Raw genomic sequence first — 22,122 nt, forward strand, 5'->3', positions numbered from 1 at the left:
GTCCCATCTTGTTCCCCTCAGGCCTGTGCCCTTAACTGGCTGAACAGTACTAACAGCTGGGGATGGGCCACCCTCGTATTGTTGTTGTTGAGTCACTAAGTCATGTCTGACTCTTTGTGACCCCATGGACTATAGCCCACCAGGCTGCTCTGTCCATGGGGTTCTCCAGGCAAGGATACCAGAGTGGGTTGCCATGCCCTCCTCCAGGGGAATCTTCCCAACCCAGGGATTGAACCCATATCTTCTGCTTGGCAGGCAGATTCTTTTCTGCTGAGTCACCAGGGAAGCCCCTGCCTTCATATACACAGGATAAAACTATGAAGATGCTTCCCTTCCTAGATGTAATTTCTCAAGAACAATTGTAAATCTGTCAGAGGAATAAAGGACAAAGAGGAACGATGGATGAGTCAGGGATGTCACGTGAAGTCTGAAATGAAAAAAGCAGCCAGCAGGCAGGTTCCGAGCCCCCCAGCAGGTGTCTCCAGTCCCGGGCGCCCTGCCCTGTGAGTGTGGGAACTCTTCCAGCCCAGGCAACGAAGTTGCCAAGTCTCCTCTCCTAGGAGCCCCTGGGAATCCTTCCTTTTGTCTCTGTATGCAGGTGGCTCACCCACCCACTTCTTCCCGGCTTCTCAGCAGCGCCCTCCCTCTTACCCTCACTTTGTCACCCCCACTGCAGTCCTGGCTGTCTGTGTCCCCACTTCTCACCTGTCCCCAACACCTCTGTTAGACTGCACCCAGAAGGTAGGTGGGGGAGAAGGTGGCGCCTCTTCTGTAGCTTCACACACACGCAGGTCCAGGGGTGACCTGGGGGAAAGGGGGTCCCCTTTCATGGGATTGAAACAGTTGATTCCCTGTAAGCTTCTGGAGCATGATGAGCATGAACTCTGTACTCTGTTATTATTTTTGTGGTCTAGCTACCAAGTCGTGTCCAACTCTTTGCCACCCTGTGGAGTATAGCCCACCAGGCCCCTCTGTCCATGGGACTTTCCAGGCAAGAATACTGGAGTGGGTTGCCATTTTCTCCTCCGGGGATCTTCCCGGATTAGTGATCAAACCTGTGTCTCCTGCTTGGCAGGTGTATTCTTTACCAATGAGCCACCTGGGAAGCCCCCTCTGTTATTATTACTTCGTTGCCAGTCAGGAGTCAGAGATTTTGAGAAGCCAGGTAGCCAAGGTTGTGGTGCTGTTTACATCAGAACTTCCTGAGTGGACTCCTGGAGCCTGTTGGGTGTGGCCACCTGGGTCCTGCTTGCACTCCGCGAGTGGGATGGGGGAGCAGACCGTATCAGCAGTGATTCAGCTGCTAGGTGAAACAGGCAGCATATTTCAAGAAATACATGATCTAGCAACTGACTTCCAACTGTAGCTCAGCCTTGTGTATTATGCCCTGTATAGTCCACTTCCACCCATAAGCCCAGTAGAAAACGATCAATGCCATTCTTCACCCCAAGGGTCCTGAATTTGTTTCTGAGAATAAGGAAGGTTTGCAGACCTAAGTTTTAGTATACGACATTTTTTGTGAACCTTCAAGCGGAGACTTGGCTGATTATGAATATCTCAGATGGTGCTTTTCCTTGTTTTCCTCAGCATGACACACCTTTGAAACGGGTAACATTTCCAGCATCTCTGGAAGAAAGATGAGGCCACTATCTGCTGGCACTGATTCTGATCAGCCCTGGGGCTCCCCTATCCCGCCTGGCCTTGAGCTAAGAGACTGACTTCCCACGACCTACTGTAGCCCATTTGTGATCTGGGAAGGGAAGCTCTCTGGGTAGCAGCCTCAGAAGATTCCCAGGACAGCTCTGTCCAATAGAATCTTCCATCAAGATGGCTCGGCTGAACTGACAGAATGGCCACTACCCACATGAGGTTGTTGAGCCCTTGACATGCAGCTAGTCCAACTGAGGAACTCAATTTCATTTCATTTCACTTAATTTGCATCTAAGTAGCAGATTTGGGTTTTGTTATTGCTGTTTTAATTTTTAGAAAAAGCCATGGACGGAGTTCTCTGGTGGTCCAGTGGTTAGGACTCCATGTTCTCACTGCCAAGGGCTGGGATTCAATCCCTGTTGGGGAATTAAGATCCCACAGGCTGTGCAGTTTGACCAAACAAATAAATATAAATTAAACAACAACAAAAAGGCATGGCTATTCCCCGCTGACCCGCAGTCTGACTCGCTTGGCACCTTTGTTCTTTCAGCCTTCTGACAAGGAGATGTTCAGCCGTTCTGTCACCAGCCTGGCCACAGATGCGCCCCCTAGCAGCGAGCAGAACGGAGCACTCACCAACGGAGACAGTAAGTGCTGCCACAATTCCAGCTTTCTGGGCAGGCCTCATTACCTGAGAAAGGACTAGAAACGTAGTTCAGAAAGGCCAGAAAATGTAGCTCAGAACACCACCACGATTACCATCATCATTTCTTTATAACAACAGCTCACTTGCCTGCATGACCTGGACGGAAGTACCTGGGAATTAATATCTTCCCCAAGGCAGCCCTTCACTGATGAGTGGTACAAGGAGGGGTCCCTTGTCCCTTGGCTGAGATAAGTCGTAGGCCTGTTTATTGCTCTGTTTTTCCAGACTTTTCCTGCAGGATTTGGCTCCGGTCACATATTTGAAGCTGGCTTATTAGTGCAGACTTTATTGACTACCTTATCCACTGTATTTCTTATACCTTTCAATAAACTGTTCATACCTGAAAAAAGAAAATGTAGCTCAAAAAAACTAGGAAATGTGTTCTTGTTCTCCTTTTGTATTACTGCCAGTTTTAGCAAAAAAAAAAAATATCATTTGGATGAAAAGTTAGTATCTATGAGTTAGCTGCTGTGTGCCATCGCTCTAAGATCTGTATGTTTATGAACTCATGTATGCTAACAACTGTAACATTACTGTTACCCTATAAGATTGCTATTACTAGTATTACTACTGCCCTGTAAGATGGAGATTATTACTGTCCTCAGTTTACAGATGAGGCAACTGAAACATTGCTGCTGCAGCAAATTACCAGAAAGTTAGTGTCTGAGAACAGCACAGATTAATTTACAGCTCTGGGTATCAGAGTCTGAACCGGGTCTCCCTGGGCTAAAATCTGTAAGTATTGTCCAGCCCAGTAGCAGCAGTGAAAAGTGAAAGTGAAGTTTCTCAGTCGTGGCCGACTTCACGACCCCATGGACTGCAGCCTACCAGACTCCTCCGTCCACGGGATTTTCCAGGCAGGAGTACTGGAATGGGTTGCCATTGCCTTCTCATATACTCCTTCAGTTCAGTTCAGTCACTCAGTCGTGTCTGACTCTTTGCGACCCCATGAATCACAGCACACCAGGCCTCCCTGTCCATCACCAACTCCCCGAGTTCACTCAAACTCATATCCATCGAGTCGGTGATGCCATCCAGCCATCTCATTCTCTGTAGTCACCATTCATGCCCTCCTTCAGGTGCCCAGCACCCCCACCACAGTCTGGCCCCTTGCAGCATCACATTCATCCTCTGGTCACTTGAACACTGCCTACAAGAAGCCCATCAGGAGTAACCACAAATGTATAATTGTGACCCAAATTTATAGCCAAGACATTTTATTACATACTGTAGTGGAAAGATGTACTGGATGGCTTTAGTTTACACTGTGACTGAAATAAGAATGTGTGTTAGTTGCTCAGTCATGTCTGACTCCTTGCAACCCCTTGGACCATAGCCCGCCAGGCTCCTCTGTCCATGGAATTTTCCAGGCAAGAATACTATTGTGGGTGGCCATTCCCTTCTCCAGGGGACCTTCCCAACCCAGGGATTGAACCTGCATCTCCTGCATTGGCAGGCAGATTCTATACTGTCTGAGCCACCAGGGAAGCCCAGATTTCCACTAACAGTCACATCATGTACAATTTGCAACCTCAAGTCAAATAAAAAGCCAGTACCTTGATTTCACCTCACTTGACATTATCCGAGTCACTGTAATAATTCTATAAGGAAGCATCTTTCTCCACTTTTAATACTCCTGCTGCTTTAGTTCTTTCAGAAGATGATAGCACGGTGACCTGCATGCAACATTATGAGGAAGTCCAGACCTCGGCTTCAGATCTACTGGACTCCCAGGACAGCACAGGGAAGCCGAAATGTCATCAAAGCCGAGAGTTGCCCAGAATTCCCCCCGAGAGCTCGGTGGACACGATGCACAATGGAAGAAGTGCAGATGGGGACCAGGGTCCGGGGATGGAAGGCCCCTATGAAGTGCTCAAGGATAGTTCCTCGCAAGAAAACATGGTGGAGGACTGCTTGTATGAAACCGTGAACGAAATTAAGGAGGTGACGGCGGCTGCCCAGCCAAGTCGAGGCCACAGCGGCAGGTCGAAGTCAACTTCCGGTGTGAAAGAGCTTCCGGGGCCGCAGGCCAGCAGCAGAACAGACTTTGCCGAGTATGCCTCGGTGGACAGAAACAAAAAGTGTCGACAGAGTGTCAACGCGGAGGTTCTTGTTGGAGATTCGGGTGATCCAGAAGAGGAGGCCCCGCCTCCTGTCCCCGTGAAACGCCTGGACGAAAATGAAAACCTTCAGAAGGAAGAGAGTCAAGCAGGAGAAGAGGGAGCTGCGGAGGGGACCAGGGAAACCAACAAGGTGGGCTCCTGCACTTTTGTTTCAGAGCTTTGGTCCCGATTGGGAATCTAGCTAAACCTGGAGCGTTTGTTTGCACAGTATTCTAAGAAATATATGCTGACACCTTCACGTGCGTTGAATGGTAAAAGCTGTTTTCATGTAAGCTGTGTTTGAATTTTTTTACCCTTCCAAGTAATAAAATACTGAAAACTCACGCTTACAAAATATTTCTGCCTTGGCATCTTGGATATTTTCCAGTTTTTGCATCATGTCTAATTGGGGCCAAGTATTATTTTCTTCATTTTGAAGACCAAACACTAAAAAGATGAGACTCTGCTGCCCATTTAGCCTCTTCTGTTTTTCGCCATCCCAAGCAGTGGGGTGATTCCCGCCCCTCTACCCAAGGTCCCAGAAATAAGAGCCCAGGAACAAGCCCACAGGTGCTGCTGGGCATATCTGGTTATGTATAGACTTTTATAGGAGTCAAGTAAGAGATTTTATTTAACAGCAATTTCTAAACAAAAACCTGTGACTCTTAAGTTAGATGTTCAACAGAGCTCTAAAATGCAGTAAGAATCCCTGAGGCTTCTCTGTGTGTGCCCCATGAGCTGACATCTGAGCCACAATAGCTTGGAATTCTCATCTCCAGCTGTCAGCATTGCCTTGGGATTTTCCATTCTCTGCAGAGACAACAGTAGGGTTCTCTCTTCAGGTTTCGGTAGGAAGGCCACGTAGGGGCTAGTCAGTCAATAGCAGCCTTAGAAAACTTGTGGAGTTCATGATCCAAAGGGGAGCCCTGGCTAGGGTTATATGTGCGTGCTAAGTCTCTTCAGTCATGTCTGACTCTGCAACACCATAGACTGTAGCCCACTAGGCTCCTCTGTCTGTGGGATTCTCCTGGCAAAGATACTGGAGTGGGTTGCCATGCCCTCCTCTAGGGTATCTTCCTGACCCAGGAATGGAACCTGCATCTCTTCTGTCTCCTGCATTGGCAGGTGGGTTCTTTACCACTAGCATCACTTGGGAAGCCCTTATTCCAAGGGGTTATTCTGCATAGTGTTCTCTGAATGCATTTCAGCTTTTCGTGTTACCCATGAAGTAAGCCGTTGACAACACCATTGAAGTATTTATGAACATATTCGTTAAAGGCAAAAATGCAGCCCAATTTTTTTCCCTTTGTATAACCAAAGATAATAAAACTAATGTGAAGTTTATGCTGCTTAAAACAGTTAAACCTTTTTTTTTTTACTTACAAGCAGTTGATAGATAAGAGAGTTGATTGTCTAACCACTGCCAAGTAAGCAATTGTCCAGATGTCACATTAGAAACTGGAAATACCCATCTGGGAACCAGATTACCTTTCTGTAGGAGTATAAGGATGAATAACCCAGCGTTTTCATATAAACCATTCTCATTTTAAGTGATTGGGAGAACTTGAAATGCTTAATATTCATGCATTCATTTGCAAAAAGATTTTAGTGAGCTTTTCCACTGTAAGCTGCAAGATCTAGGTGCTGGGAATGCACTAGTGAACAAACATATAAATGAACAAAAATATCTGCCCCTGTGGAGCTTACATTTTAGTTAGAAGATAAAGACATAAATGTGTATGTAAGTAAAGTATATTTTATATATATATACCTATATATAAAGTGAAGTTGCTCAGTCATGTCTGATTCTTTGCGACCCCATGGAGTGTAGACCACCAGGCTCCCCTGTTCATGGGATTTTCCAGGCAAGAATTCTGGAGTGGGTTGCCATTTCCTTCTCCAGGGACTCTTCCCAACCCAAGGATTGAAACCAGGTCTCTAGCATTGTAGGCAGACTCTACCATCCGAGCGGCCAGGAAAGCCCCATATATACATATATATTATATAGATAACATCACTGACTCAATGGACATGAGTTTGAGCAAACTCCAGGAGATAATGAAGGACAGGGAAGCCTAGTGTGCTGCAGTCCATGGGTTCAAAAAGAGTCAGACACGACTTAGTGACTGAACAACAAAAGTATATCTTAGAAGGCTTTAAAATATAAAGGAAAAAAATCAAAACAGAATCTAGGGGACTGAGAAAGTTGGGTAGGAACACAGTTGTGAGGAGAGTGGTCAGGGCATGCCTGCCTTTGTTCAAAGGGGCATTTGAACAAAAAATTAAAAGGAGCTGAGAGAGTGAGTTGGTTCATGTTTTGGGGGAAGACCAAATGAAGTAGAGGGAATGGCTAGTATGAAGGCCCTGAGGCCAGAGCATGACCAGCCTCTCCAGGGACGAGGAGGGTATAGGTGTGGCTGGAGAGGAGAGAGCAAAGCTAAGAGGAGTTGGAAGAGAGGTAAACTGGGGGCCCAACCCTGTATGGCCTTGGCTTATAATCTGAATAAAATGGGATCACTTGAAAGCCTCGAGCAGGATGACTTCATCTGGGTTTAAGAAGGATCCCTCTGATGGAGTTGACCTGTGAAGAATGGAATCATGGAGACCAGTTGGGTAGCCATTCTAATAAGCAAGGCAAGAAACACTTGTTGGATTAGGGTAGGAGCTGCAGAAGAACCAGAACCAGGAGATTTGCTGATGGGCCAGATGTGGATGAAAGAACGAGGAAACAGTGATGAATCCAGGGTGTGACCTGAGCCCCTGGATGTGCGGGACTGCCATAAACTGAAGTTGAAGGACAGTGGACCAAGCAAATTTGGAAGTTCGGGGCTGGACATATTGGTTTGAGATGGATATTGGTCGTCCAAGTAGCAACATCAGAGAACAGCTGGATGGAGGAGCAGGCTTATGAGGATAGGCCTGGGCTGGGCTTGTACATTTGGAAGTCAGCAGCAGACATTAGTTTTTTCAGGCTGACATCGGGTGAGATCACTGCATGAGTACGTGTGAATGGGGACTTAAAGAGTTCCAAGGACACAGGTCCAGGAAAGAAAGGAGCCAGCAGGAGAGAGGAAAATAGGAGAGAAAAACAGGAAAATACAATGTCCTAGTAGCCAAGGAGTGAGTGTTCGGGGAAGAAGGGGTGACCCTGCAGCACACACAGCAGGTGGCTCAGGACAGATCAGTGACACGGTGGGCATCAGTGTCCTTCTCAAGAGCAGTTTCTCTGGAGTCTAGGAGGCAGAAACTGGACTGAAATGGGTTTTGAGAGATAATAGGAAGAGAAAAATTGAGTGCTTTTTTTTTTTAAGACAACTCTTTTAAGAGGTTTTGCTATAATGGAATTACAATAGAACTAGAAGGGTGGGTTGGTTTGGTTTGGGTTTTAGAATAGATAAATAGGCTGTTTTTATGTGGATGGGGATGACTCCGTAGAGGGAAAAGTTGATGTAGACAGAATGGAGTGTTGCTGGTGCTCATATCCTCGAGTGGGTGTGAGGGGTCAGGGTCTCCTGCACAGGAGGAAGGGATCGCCTTAAGGTGGAGCCTGGAAAGTTCATCTGTGGCAACGGGCAGAATGCAGAGACTGGGGGTGTGATGGGAGAGGTAGAAGCTTATAGAAATTTCTTTTGATTCCTTCATTTTTCTCAGGGTCCTCAGCTAGGAATGAGGTGTTGGGGATTTGGGGAGAGAGGAGAAGATGTGAAGAAGGCAGCTAGGAGAGCAGGGGCCAGGGGGTACTAGCAGGTGTAGGAAGATTCAGAGCAGCATTGAGGACTCACTTGAGGGGTGAGTTCTCCAGTGACCAAGAAGGGAGTGGAGTACTTAAAGTATGACAGTGATGGTTGACCATGGAGCTTGAGTTTGATAGGGTAGGAAGGAAGGACACTGAGGAGAAGTGAGACATGGAAAAAAATGGTTGGGGGCCCCACAGTTTTGCAGGCTTGTTGGAACTGGGTTATGGGAGGAGTAGGCATGAACTGTGAGTGCTGGTCTGAAGGGGCCGGCAGGGAGATGGGATAGTGGGGCTGCTGTGGTTTAGGGTAAGAGGGGTCTGAGGTGCAGACTGAGCAGGGAGGTGGGGCGCGGACACACGGTCAGTGCAGGGAGGTCAAGGAGTGGGGGCAGGTTTGGAAGGATACAGGTTGGTTGAAATCAGCAAGAATTCAGGCAGGAGAGGTATTAGAGCTTCAGTGAACCCAGAGCCAAAATCATCAAGAGTCATCAAGAAGTGAGGCCAGAAAATGTGAGTTGATTTCTCCACTAGTTGTGAAAAGTTTCCAGATGACTTAAGAATCTTCCTGATGACTCATGCAAACTAGAAATAAAAAGTTTGGGGACTTGACAAACACCATGGTATTTTTTCAGTCCGGTTTTCAATCTTTCATTGGTGATCAATCCTTCAGTGATAATTAGGAATTGAAACAGTAATCTTCATAATCATTTGGTTTTTCTGTACCTACAGATGCAAATAAAAAAATTAGAAGAGATTTATCTAATGTAATACTGCTGGGTATGTAAAATCATACTTATGTGTTTATTCCTGAGGTCCTTTATGTAATTTCTTTGTAGAAAATAGTTTCTTCTCTAAAAATCACTTGAAAACATTTTTCTAGATAGATGTATCAAAGCATATGCCCCAAAATAAAGGTTAAATTATTGACTTTAAACTCCCTTCTCTTGATATATTTTGTTCTAACAGAGACTTAGTTCATTGTCGTACAAGTCCCGGGAAGAAGACCCAACTCTCACAGAAGAAGAGGTGAGTTTTATTACTTTTAAATAATCAGAAAACTCTCGTAATAGAGAGTAGCACTTCCTTCCTTAATTAGATGCACTGTCATATTACCCTTCATCTGAGAAAGCTGAAGTAGGCTCTTACGCCTATGGTTGGAGATAAGAGTTGGCGATGTTGGCTTTATCATGGTTCAGAGAAAGTAGCTGGGAGATGGGAAGACAAGAAAGAGGACAAGATGAACAAGGAAGCTCAATAGGGAAGAAGCAGAAGACAAAAATAGAAAGGTGGGGGGGAAGAGGAATGAAAAGAGAGAAACGTAAGTGTGTGAGCTTTAATCGGGGTGGGGGAGGTTCCCGTTAGAAGGAAGTTAGTAGTGGGTTGGAATATGCAGGGAATTGGAACGGGTATGTGTAGAGAATTTGCTCCAGGCTGGGAGACAGAGGAAGAAGAGCTTAGGCTTCTGGGAGATAGAGAGCAGGGAACTTCAAAAACACTTCCAGAGTGGAAGTAGGGTTAGACATGGCCACCAACAAGAAAGGGTGATGTATTCTCCCAAGTACCGGGGCTAAAGAGTCATGGGTTAAACTTTCAGTGAAGCATTAAAATTGTTAAAACCAGTATTTATGGGACTTTGTCCCATAAATCTAGATTCAGAGCTGAAAAAAAAAGCTAGATTCAGAACCAAACACCTTACTTTGTCTAGCTACATAAAGCCTCTTTCTCACATGCCTTGCTTAGTAAATTGGGTATGTGTGCAAAAGCAGTGTGGGCTTTCCAGGTGGCGCTAGTGGTAAAGAACCCACCTGCCAATTCAGGAGGTATAAGAGACACAAGTTCAATCCCTGGGTCATGGCATGGAGAAGGGCATGACAACCCACTCCAATATTCTTGCCTGGAGAATCCCATGGACAGAGGAGTCTGGTGGGCTACAGTCCATAGGGTCACATAGAATCAGACACGACTACTGAAGTGACTTGGCACTCACACACACGCAAAAGCAACATACATATGTGACGTTGCCCAACCCCCACTGTGTTTCCTGCTCCAGGGAGTGGAACTGCCATCTATCCACTTGGTTGCAGAAGCCAGAACTCTGGGTCCCTCCTGAACACAGCATTTTCCTCACTGTCTTCAGATTCAGCCAATAATCAGGCCATTCAATTACACCTCAGAAGTTAACTTTCATGTTCCCCTCACCCCTGTCCATCTCCACTGGGCCCGCCCCTCACGAGACTAATGCAGAGCCCTCCTACCAGGGCCCGAAGTGGCTCCCGTGCCTCCTCCAGCATTTTTCACTGTCCTGGAGCCGTCCCATTGGGTAAGAAAATATTTTAATTCCCTGGCAGTCCAGTTTTTGGGACTCGGTGCTTTCACTGCTGAGGCCATAGGTTCAGTCTCTGGTTAAGGAATTAAGATTCTACAAGCCAGGCTGAAAAATATATATATATAAGAGATCTGGAAACTAATTCTTTAAAATAAATTGAGACTAAGTGAAATTTTTACTTTTCCTCTTATCTTACATTTGTTTGTGGCTTTTGAAAATAGGACCCTGTTATACTGATGAATGTTTAACATAGAATAAAGAACTGTGACTCCCATGTATTCATTCTAGGAAGATGATTTAGGAAAAGTAAATATGGAGTTCATTTATTTTTATATTCATGTGATATAATGTTAGTCCAGACTGAAACTGAGACCTGAATTTTAAGTACTATTAACCTAATTTAACAGAATGATGGGGGAAGGGTTGAATATAAAAAGAAGAGAAATGAGGAAAAGAGGGTAATTTATGAGAACATAATAACAATTTACAGACTGAATAATAATGATGAAAGATGTTAAAGAGAAAACTTGCAAAGCTAAATAGTAAGAGGGCTTGAAGAGAAACCTTTTATTTATACAAAATAAAAATAATAGTCATAGGAGACATATATTCAAAAAGAATATTAGAAGACTTGAGAAATGGTAATGAGATTTCAAATTTACAGTGACACCCTCCTGCACATTTGGTTCATGCCCAGGGATAATATTAAGTTGCAAGTTGATGAAAGAGCCTGTAATTTAAAAAAGAAAAGACTATAAAAGCCAAGAAGGCCCAAGTACTTAGAGAGCGTGGAGGCCATTATGACGGAACCGAGGGGAAGAAAGGAGGAAGAGAAACAGAAGTGGTGGTGAGGGCCCAGCTCTCACTGCCGCTCTCACAGATTAAGTTGTGTTTGCCTTCCTGATGTTACCGCTGAAGGTGAGGGATAAATATCCAGGACACCGGCTCCCTTCATTACTAACCATGCACGCGTGCATAGTGGCTCAGTCGCGTCCAGCTCTTTGCAACCCATGGACGGTAGCCTACCAGCCTCCTATGTCCATGGGATTCTCCAGGCAAGAATAATGGAGTGGGTCGCCATTTCCTCCTCCTCCAGGGGATCTTCCCAACCCAGGGATCGAACCCCGGTCTCCTGCATTGCAGGCAGATTCTTTACCCTCTGAGCCACCAGGGAAGCCCCTATCATGCCTGACTCACCCCTTTATAATCTGTCCACATTTTTGGCTTGGACCACCTTTTAAGTAAAAAGTTTCGTGTGTTGGCAACTCGCTACAAAAGGCAGAGGCTTGTTTTTTATTCTTCTGAAATGGAAAGCTACTCTAATTCCTCATTTTGAAAGGAATTTTTTTAGTTAAAACCTCTCAGGTGAGAATGTTAATTTAATATGCATGAAAATGGTTAAACCAACAGGGCAGGAGTTTCACAAAAATTATTTCTCTGACTCAAACCCTTTGGACTGTCAAGGCCTGGCAAATGCCAGCCACCAGCCTGTAGGGAAAGTTCTCATGCAAATGAGAGTTAGCGTGCGGCAGGCATGTCTTAAGAAGCTTTGGAGGCCAGCTGGAAGCTTTCTGCCCAGCATGTGGATATGTGAGGGTAGGACATCTCCCTCTGCACTTGCAAAGCCAAGCATCTGTCAGGGAGTATGTTCCCTTATTTCCTGGGTGTTTTAATACATCAATCGCTGTGCAGAGATAACTGCAGGTAATGAAGGATATTTTTACTTATTTCCAACCATGATTTCTAACAATAAAACAATCCCCTCCCTCCCAAGTCTCCTAATCAGTCCATTTTTGTATCAAAGGAAATGAAACCTCTCCCGATATTTGTGGCTTTGTTGTGGTTCAGTTGCTCAGTCATGTCTGAATCTTTGCGACCCCACGGACTGCAGCGCGCCAGGCTTCCCTGTCCTTCGTCTCCTGGAGTTTGCGCAAACTCATGTCCATCTAGTCAGTGATGCTATCCAACCATCTCATCCTCTGTCATCCCTTTCTCCTCCTGCCTTCTGTATTTGTGGCTAGATGAAGTATATTAGTGAGACTGAGTGGGTTTGCTTGGAAAACAGTCTGTTCTTCCCAAAGGAAAGAGTGTCCCATACGTTTCTGTCTTTGGTGCATGAGAGGTGCAGTCTTGTCTGACCCCATGGACTGTAGTCCACCAGACTCTTCTGTCCATGGGATTTCCCAGGCAGGAATACTGGAATGGGTAGCCATTTCCTTCTCCAGGGAATCTTCCTGACCGAGGGTTTGAACCCATGTCTCCTGTATCTCCTGCACTGGCAGGCAAATTCTTCACTACTGAGCCACCTGGGAAGCCCATCCCCTAAGTTGATTGTCTCCCAATATCATTTCTGAGTTGATTTCATATAAGAATGAATTTTCCCACTGAAGAAAACTTAGCCCCATCTCTGAATGTCTATTTAACCAGTAGTATGCAATGAAGTATTAATTTAAAAAATAATGGAGGGGTGGGATGGTAAGGAAGATGGGAGGGACATTCAAAAGGGAGAGGTATACCTATGGCTGATTCATGTTGATATTTGGCAGAAAACAACAAAATTCTGTAAAGCAGTTGTCCTTCAATAAAATTAATAAATAAAATCAGAAAAATAGCGGAAGTGATCCTCTGACAGATATATGTATACTGCCAGCCAGCATCCAGAAGCTATTGTTTAGACCTTTGTGATGCGGGAGGAGTGGATTATACAGTCCGGTTCACTGGTTCTCGCACTTAGTGGGCATGAGAATCAGCCCACCCGCAGAGTCTGTGACTCCGGTTCTGGGGTGGGGCCCCAGAGTTTGCCTTTCCAAAATATGTCCAGATCCTGCTGCTGCTAACTTGAAGCCCACCCTTTTGAGTATCACCAGTATGATATATGTTTTCTCCCCTTTTTTGTAAAGCAGTCAAAACTTTCCTCAGGTGTAATATCATTGTGATAAAGAAATCAAATAAAACCCGATGCTGTGGTCAGGTCCTGGAGGTCTTGAGCTGCCCACTCTACCTGCTTGCCTCAAATCCTCAGCAGAACTAGAGAGAACCTGGATTTCCTAGAATTATGCTACTTACAACTTATAGATGACACATATATAATTGTTCTGTTGTTATGTACTCCAGGATTAGCATAGGTTGTGAAGAATTGGCTTCTGAGTATATATTCAAAAGAAATGAACACACTATCTACAAGAGATATCTGTACTCCCTTGTTCACTGCAGCATTATTCACAATAGCCAAGTCATGAAAACAACCTAACTGTCCAACAACAGATGAATGGATAAAGAAAATGTAATCACACACACACACACATGCATGTACACATAATGGAATATTATTCATCCATAAAAAAGAAGAAAATCTTGCCGTTTGCAACAGCATAGATGGATCTTGTGGGCATTGTGCTAAGTGAAATGAGTCAGATAGAGAAAGACACATACTGTGTATTCTTACATAGATGTGAAATCTAGAAAAGCCAAACAGAAAAGCCACCATTTGAGTTGAATGGTGGTTGCCTCAGGCTGGGGACTGGGGGAAACGGGGAGATGTTGGTCAAAGGGTCAAACTTCCATCTATAATAAGTTCTGGGAATATAATACAGCATGGTGGCTAGAACTAACAATACTCTTGTTATAGACATGAAACTTAGAGCTTAAATGTTATCACCACACACCAAAAATATGGTAATTACAGGAAAGAAGTTGTTAACTAACTTTATTGTGGTAATCATTTCACAATATATGTATCAAATAATCAGGCTGCACACCTTAAACTTACGTGTGTTGTGTGTCAATAATATCTCCGTAAAGTTTGGGAATCAGAAAAAAATTCTTAAAGGGACCCACCCTGCCATGGTCCCAAGAATCTAGCTTGTCACTAAAAGGGGCAGGGAGGAATCAAGCTTGAAGCTTGTTTATTCACTTTCCCCTTTGTTTTCTAGATCTCGGCCATGTATTCATCAGTGCATAAAAAAGGACAGCCAGGGAACAAATCAGGACAGTCACTTAAAGTACCGGAGACCTCCTACACCTCCATGCAAGGAGCCGCTCCGAGGTCCCCCTCTTCCTGTAACGATCTCTATGCCACTGTTAAAGACTTTGAGAAGATGCCGAATAGTGTCAGCACACTTCCAGCAGCAGGCAGGCCCAGCGAGGAGCCTGAGCCAGATTATGAAGCAATACAGACTCTAAACAGAGAGGAAGAGAAGGCTGCCCCAGAGACCAACAGTCACCGTGGCCTTTGCCCAAAGGAGAATGACTACGAGAGCATCGGGGACTTGCAGCAATGCCGAGACATCACCAGGCTCTAGCAGCCTGGAAATGACCCAGCTGGCATGGGACCAGCCGGCAAAGCCAGTGCTACTGCAGAAGACAAGAAGCGACATCAGCCACACTTCATATGCTGCTTTAGGAAAGGGAAGACGATTGGAGATGCCAGAACTGCTTCTCAGTTTGGGGAGAAATGAGGTAGGCACCCTGCTTCCAGGGCACTGACATACCCAAGCACACCTGTGTCATGCACCCGCACCCTCTGGAAGGATCCCAGCTGTCAGCAATCTCACCCTCTTCATGAAGAAAGCCACACAGTAAGGAAGAATGACACTCGTCAAAAACCACAGCTCACCTGCCTGAAACACTGCCATTCACAGGAGCTGGGTTTCTCTCCCTCTCTCCTTTTCGCTGCCTGCTACTGATATTAAAATGAATGGCATTTTTCTCTTTGAAATCTTCCGATTTATAATGGTTCATTCCAAGGATTTTCTCCCACCAGGCTGGGCCTTTGCCTTCAAGTGGGTGTTTTCCGTTGTCAAGAAATTGTGGTTGCTATTTCCGGTCTGCTCCCCAGGCCCCTTCAAAGAGCTGCACCTGGGAACCCGAGCTCCTAGCTAGTGGAGAGTGCTGGGGACACCCCTGGAGTTTCCTAGCTCTTCATTCCTTCTGATTTGGGCACTCCATGTCAGCAGCTTCTTCCAAAGTACTTGAAGTCATTGTTAGATGTTTTGTTTTATTTTTATAGTCAACATGGTTTTTTTTCCCCCCAATGTTTGAAACTCTTCAGAATCTTTTCAGTATTTTCAAAGAATATCATGGTACTTCTATACTTGTTTTAGTCCAACTCATTCTTCCAAAAAAGAGAGCCTTAATATCAATGTTGGGAAACAGACCACGTGTTTGGGTGGCAGCCACTGCATCCATCTCTTCCCAAGGGCTGTGGACTTGAATGTGTATTTCTGGTGATCTCTGCTGCCACACTGATGGTGCAGGAGTTCATCCATGAACTGCTCCCCTAAGGTAATCTATCTGAGATTAAAATATAAACATTTATTTTTGTTATATAAATTTATAAGGTATTTTATGTTTAATGCCTAATTTCTAGAAAGTGCCAGATAAAATATATATTAACTATTTTGATTTGATGTACAATGATTTGTATTCTCATTTTGAAAAGATACCATGAAGCACATGAGCTTGTACCAGTAGTTGTTACCCTTTTTTTAACCAAGTGTTTAAAACATGGAAGGTTTTTAAAGACGTAACTTTTCAAATGGTACTTGGAGCTCTTGGTCAAAAATCAGCTGACTCATTGGAGAAATAAGTGGAATAAACATAAATGATCATTTTCAATGGTTTGTGGTGGGCAGTAGTGAAATATTTGAAATGGTAGAAATGGAAAGAGGAATAAGATATGACTAGGGATGACTGACGATTTACCCTGTGAAAGTATTATGATTCCATTAAGGTTTAGCTACGTTTTTAAGAAAAAGGTGATGAATTCTGTAGCTTGGTGCTTGCAAATGTAAATTGCCTGTTGGGATTTTTGTTTTTTTTCCCCTTCATTTTATAAAAATCAGTGGCTGAAATAACTCAGATTGAGAGCTCAACCTGGTTTGAATTTAATCATCTCTTTAGATTTTATAAGGCCGACATTGGGAAACTTGTTCACTTTTCATTTTAAAAGGAACCTGGTTGAAGTGCTATTATGTAGTGTGGGCTGCAGAAAAGAAGCTTTTCCTACACTGTAAAGAAAAAAAAAAAGAGGCAATTATTCTGTACCACTGTGACATCTGCGACTTTTCAGATTGAATAATCTTACTGTTTTCACTCATTAGGACAAAGAATGCAGTTGAGAGGATGAAGCATCTTGAAAATTGTAGGGACCAGTTCCTGGGCATGTTTTTTTCCATTCCTTGCATTCATGGCTTGATTTTATGACTGCTCTGTAATACGTTTCTGCAATTGTAAAGTAGCTCAGTTGGGGTAAATGGTTTGCTTGTTATTTTCCAATCAGCCTGGTCTCTCCCATGAAGACTTTATGTGCATAAAAGCACAATCATCATTGATCAAAAGATCATGGCAGAATAACCTTGGATCAGGGAGAAGTTTATCAGAAAGGTGCAAGGCCCATACTCTCTGAATTCATCTCCTTTGTAAGCACTGGTTTGGCCGGTGATTCTCATTGCTTATTATGAATGAGTCTGACCCAACAACCTCAGTATCATGGGGTTGCTTTGGTACCTGCTGACAGCACCATCACACTGCTCACCTAGCCTTGTGCATGCTGCAGTCACATCCTTTGTGAGTGCCTGACTGCTCAAAAGTTGTGGTTCATGATGTCTCACTTATGACCAAGGAAATGGGTTTGGTCTCTAAAGAGTAAAGCCATTTCTAGATAGGGAAGCTCTTTATAAATAGTCATATCATCTTGAAATTTCATTATCGGAATTCCCCCAGAAGTTTCAAAATAAGGGCTATGCCTTTTGGCCATAAAGTGTGCAGTGAAATCTCTCTCTCGATTGGAGAACCTGTGCTAAGAATAAGTTGTGATATAAAGTATTAAAAGGGAACTGTAAGGGCCTCCAGAACACATCCTGAAAGAGTAAGTAATAGCACAGTCCATGAGGGCTAGAGGGTGAGAAAAGCAGAGTAAACTTTGGGAGATGGCTCTGCTCTTCAGACCATTAGGTACCTTACTGAAGTATTTTTATTGATGTAGCATCACTGTTTCAACCCTATAGTACAGTATTTCATAAATTTCATCACTTTTTAAAAATTTTATTTGTTGAAACTTCGTGCTAGAATCTTTAGGTAGGAAGCCTATGGTTTCTTTAATAAGTTTTCATCTTAAAAGCTACATAGTTTAAATGTGTGAAAGGTAATTATCAAGAAAGAAAAAGTTTACTGTATCTTTAAAATTCAATTTGACATCCATATTATGTATACATTGAACTATAATAACCTAGGTTATTATAATCTTGCCTAGGATCTTTGCTTTTATTCATGTATTTTGAAAGTTTCAAATTTTTGGGACTCTGTGGGAGAGGGTGAAGGTGGAATGATTGGAGAGAATGGAATTGTAGCATGTATATTATCATAAGTGACCAGTCCAGGTTCGACGCATAAATTTTCCTCTGTTCAAAAAAAAAAAAAAAAAGAAAGTTTCAAAGAATTTTTTACTGATTCTCAGATATTGTCTGTCAGCAGGGAAGTGTAACCTGTTTTATGTGAAATGTTTGAGGAGATTTTAAATTCTAGGAGGAAGTAATTTTTGCACATATCTTTGCCACAAATATTTTTTTATCACTAGGATTATTAAAGCTTTTGAAAGTACCACTCTCCTTTGTGGGAAAAAGGCTAATTACTAATTTATCTGCCCTTAAAATCTGAGAGTTGATTCTAATTGAGTGCTAGATTAACAATAGGTAGTTAGCAAATGGCAAGCCATTCCAGTACTCTTGCCTAAAAAATCCCGTGGATGGAGGAGCCTGGTAGGCTGCAGTCCGTGGGGTCGCTATGGGTCGGACACGACTGAGAGACTTCACTTTCACTTTTCACTTTCACACATTGGAGAAGGAAATGGCAACCCACTCCAGTGTTCTTGCCTGGAGAATCCCAGGGACGGGGGAGCCTGGTGGGCTTCCGTCTATGGGGTCACACAGAGTCGGACACGACTGAAGTGACTTAGCAGTAGCAGCAGCAGTTAGCAAAAAGAACTGAAATTTAACCTCAGCATGTTACTAGATCTAGCTCTCATATTTGATTTTCATTTTTCAAATTTGAGCATTTACTTACTTTTACCAGTAACTATATATATAGGGCTTCCTTGGTGGCTCAGACTGTAAAGAATCTGCCTGCAATGCGGGAGACCCAGGTTCGATCCCTGGGTTGGGAAGATCCCCTGGAGAAGAGAATGGCAACCCTCTCCAGTATTCTTGCCTAGAGAATGCCATGGATAGAGGAGCCTGGCAGGCTACATAGACACACATACATATATGCACATGTATATATATAAAGTCACTCTGGTGCTTAATTAATTAGGATACATCTTGTCATGTATTTTGAATGTTTATCCTACTAGTGTGATGACTGTTGTCATAAAAGCAGAACAGAAGAAACAGTTGTCCAATCATTTTCTTTTTTTCCCAATCATTTTCATTTGACAGTTACCAAAAAACCTTCTCAACTGGCCTTCAGTGAGTTTCTCTAGTTAATGAATTCAGATTTTTAACTCTGTCCATCATTCTCTTAGCTGAAAAACAGTGGTGTGTTTAAACAGTTTTTTTCATGCAGCTCCCTAAATATTCAACCTGACAGAAGGAAATGAAAGTAGGTGTCCTCAGACAGGTATTTGAGGAGAGATTTGGCCAAAGGCAGCAAGGGCCGTGTGAGCCAGGATAGTGACCCCCACACACACCCACAACCAGGTGGCAGAAGCAGGGGCCCATTATCACCGTCCTTCACTGTCTCCAGAAACAGTGAGATTTTAGCACAGAATGAACAGCAGTGGCAGAGGATCACGTGCTGCTCTGAGATGGTGCCGTATCATGGCTAGGATCTCAGAGCCTCAGTTCAAGACTGATTTAGGACTTTGTAAATGAGTAATGGCAAGCCACTCCAGGACTCTTGCCTAGAAAATCCCATGGATGGAGGAGCCTGGTAGGCTGTAGTCCGTGGGGTCGCTAAGGGTCGGACACGACTGAGCGACTTCACTTTCACTTTTCACTTTCACACATTGGAGAAGGAAATGGCATCCCGCTCCAGTGTTCTTGCCTGGAGAATCCCAGGAACGGGGGAGCCTGGTGGGCTTCTGTCTATGGGGTCACACAGAGTCGGACACGACTGAAGTGACTTAGCAGCAGCAAATGAGTAAAAGCTCCTGGTAATCGTTGCTGTGAGTCCGTGTGGTCTAGTGATGCCATTCTCAAAGTGCTGATTTCTGGTACCAACCAGCTTAGCTTTGGTTGCTGGAAGCACAGTAGGTACTGATGGTTATCTCCTGGAAATCTGGGCAGGCTTATTGTACTGTGTAACTGGGAAGAGTTAAAGTGTAATGTTTGGTGTTAATAAGTGACTGATGTGAGAATAGGAACATGTGTCTGTAATATCAGATATGGCTTTATCTGCAGTGAAGTCTAAATTCTTTGTTCTGTAGTAGTATTTTCTTGCTCTGTGTCGTAGCTTTTCTTAAATATATTATTTCTGACAGTATCACTAGGCGAGTTTTACACGCTTAGAATGTGTTTGACTTTAAGAGATCAATCCAGAAACTGTGTTACAGTCTTCATCTGGAATTACCAAAGTAAATAAAATCATGGTCTAGAAGAGAACATACATTCATAAATGGTTTTTTTTACCCCTACTGCTCATTTTAAAGCTGTATTTACATGCAGTCTCCAATGCTTATAAAGTATTTCATTGTTTTTCTAGGTTCTTCTTTTATTTAACTAGGAAATTGTAGTTCAGAGTTTTCTTACTGCCAGATGACACAAGAGATACATTTTTTCCTTTAAAAAACACGATTTTTTTAAAGCATTATTTTGGTAATCATTTATCTTAATGCAGTTAGATTCAACTTTTCTTTGCTCACCACTTCCTTATTGTGGGTGTTTTTTAAAAATGTGACTCAGATGGTAAAGAATCTGCCTACAATGCAGGAGACCCAGGTTCGATCCCTGGGTTGGGAAGACCCCCTGGAGAAGGGCATGGCTACCTATTCCAGTGTTCTTGCCTGGAGAATCCCATGAACAGAGGAGCCTGGTGGGCTCCAATCCATGGGGTCGCAAAGAGGTGGACACGACTGAGGGACTAACACTTTCACTTTTAAAAATGTATTGTGCTCTATCTCGGCTCACTTCCTATAATGTATTAAAAAGGTTGGTAATTGTCATTCCTCAGACTTCTGTATGTTAAATTGGCAACAGTAAATTGTTTTAATGTTGTTACCTTTTAAGTTTTGCACTGTATTAACATGCCTCATGTTATCAGGGGAAGTTTGAAATATCACTAAACAATAGGAATTTGCATTTCACTGTGCATGCATTTTTTTTTCCCTCATAAAAATGGTTTCCAAAAAAAGTAACATATTGTCTGTTAGATGATCCCAATCAATTTCAAAGTACTCCTCTTACTCAAAACTACTCAAAAATAATTCATGACAGCATCATTGTGTCTCATTGTCTCGATAGGTCTTTTTAATGGTCAAATTTGTCCAATTCACAAAGAGTGTGGAGAGTTGTTTTCAATATTGTTGTTGTTGAGTCACTAAGTCACGTCTAACTCTTTGTGACCCCATGAACTGCAGTACCCCAGACTCTTCTGTCCTCCACTGTCTCCCAGAATTTGCTAAAAGTCATGTCCATTGAGTCAGTGATGCCATCCAACCATCTTGTCCTCTGTTGTTCCCTTCTCCTCCTGTCCTCAATCTTTCCCAGCATCAGGGTCTTTTCTAATAAGTCGGCTCTTCACATCAGGTGGCCAGAGTATTGGCGCTTCAGCTTCAGCATCAATCCTTCCAATGAATATTCAAGATTAATTTCTTTTAGGATTGACTGGTTTGATCTTGGAATCCAAGGGACTCTCAAGAGTCTTCTCCAGCACCGCAATTCAAAAACATCAATTCTTTGGCGCTCAGCCTTCATTATTCTCAATATTTGGAATGTTTAAAACCTTCTGTCACTTTGCGTGGCACCATCTCGGCCCCTCTGTGTCTGCTGCTCCCAGAATGTTCCATGCCTTCTTTTCCAATAGCAGTTACAATCTTCAGTATCGCAGACCCTGCCTGGCAGCATGGAACCATTCCCCAGCTCTGCCCAGTTCACATTTTCCAGTGTCAGAGGCTGCCTGGATAAGCCTCAGACCCATTTGGGGAAGCAGTTGCTAGGTGTTATTTGTCAGGAACTTTGCTAAACCATGTAAACCATCATTTCTCGGCCTTTTCCCTGATGGCTCAGTGGTAAAGAATGTGCTGCCAATGCAGGAGACACAAGAGATGCAGGTTCGATCCCCAGATCCGGAAGGTCCCCTGAGTAGGACATGGCAACCCACTCCGGTATTCTTGACTGAAAAATTCCATGGACAGAGGAGCCTGGTAAACTACAGTCCGTGGGGTCGCAAAGAGTCAAACATGGCTAAATGAGCACAGCACACAAATCATGTACACTCTTGCCCACATCTTTCATGAGATGTGGTTGGCACTAAGGGGCCAATGAAAAGAATTTTTAAAACATTCTGTTGAGGATTCAGACTCACAAATGTAAAAACAGGAGCACTGTGCCCTCACCGGGTAAGTTCACGGCCCCTACAATGTACTGAGACTAAAGGTAAATCCTGGAAC

The 22,122-nt window shown here is 43.7% G+C and overlaps 1 protein-coding gene across 2 annotated transcripts in view; it reads left to right on the forward strand.

Annotated features, from left to right (window-relative positions):
- Nucleotides 1-20,800, forward strand: part of PAG1 (phosphoprotein membrane anchor with glycosphingolipid microdomains 1) — a 159,860-nt gene extending 139,060 nt beyond the window's left edge. For both annotated transcript variants that reach the window (XM_055431703.2, XM_055431704.2), the window contains 4 exons: nt 2,201-2,297; nt 4,005-4,609; nt 9,161-9,220; nt 14,453-20,800. In XM_055431703.2, the coding sequence (XP_055287678.2) occupies nt 2,201-2,297; nt 4,005-4,609; nt 9,161-9,220; nt 14,453-14,821 (1,131 nt within the window). In that variant the 3' untranslated portion in view covers nt 14,822-20,800. The remainder of the gene's footprint in view (nt 1-2,200; nt 2,298-4,004; nt 4,610-9,160; nt 9,221-14,452) is intronic.
- Nucleotides 20,801-22,122: the final 1,322 nt, after the last annotated feature.

The sequence above is a fragment of the Moschus berezovskii genome, chromosome 16, assembly GCF_049115385.1.
Source record: "Moschus berezovskii isolate FMDL1 chromosome 16, NW_MosBer_1.0, whole genome shotgun sequence".
Classification (NCBI taxonomy): Eukaryota; Metazoa; Chordata; class Mammalia; order Artiodactyla; family Moschidae; genus Moschus; species Moschus berezovskii.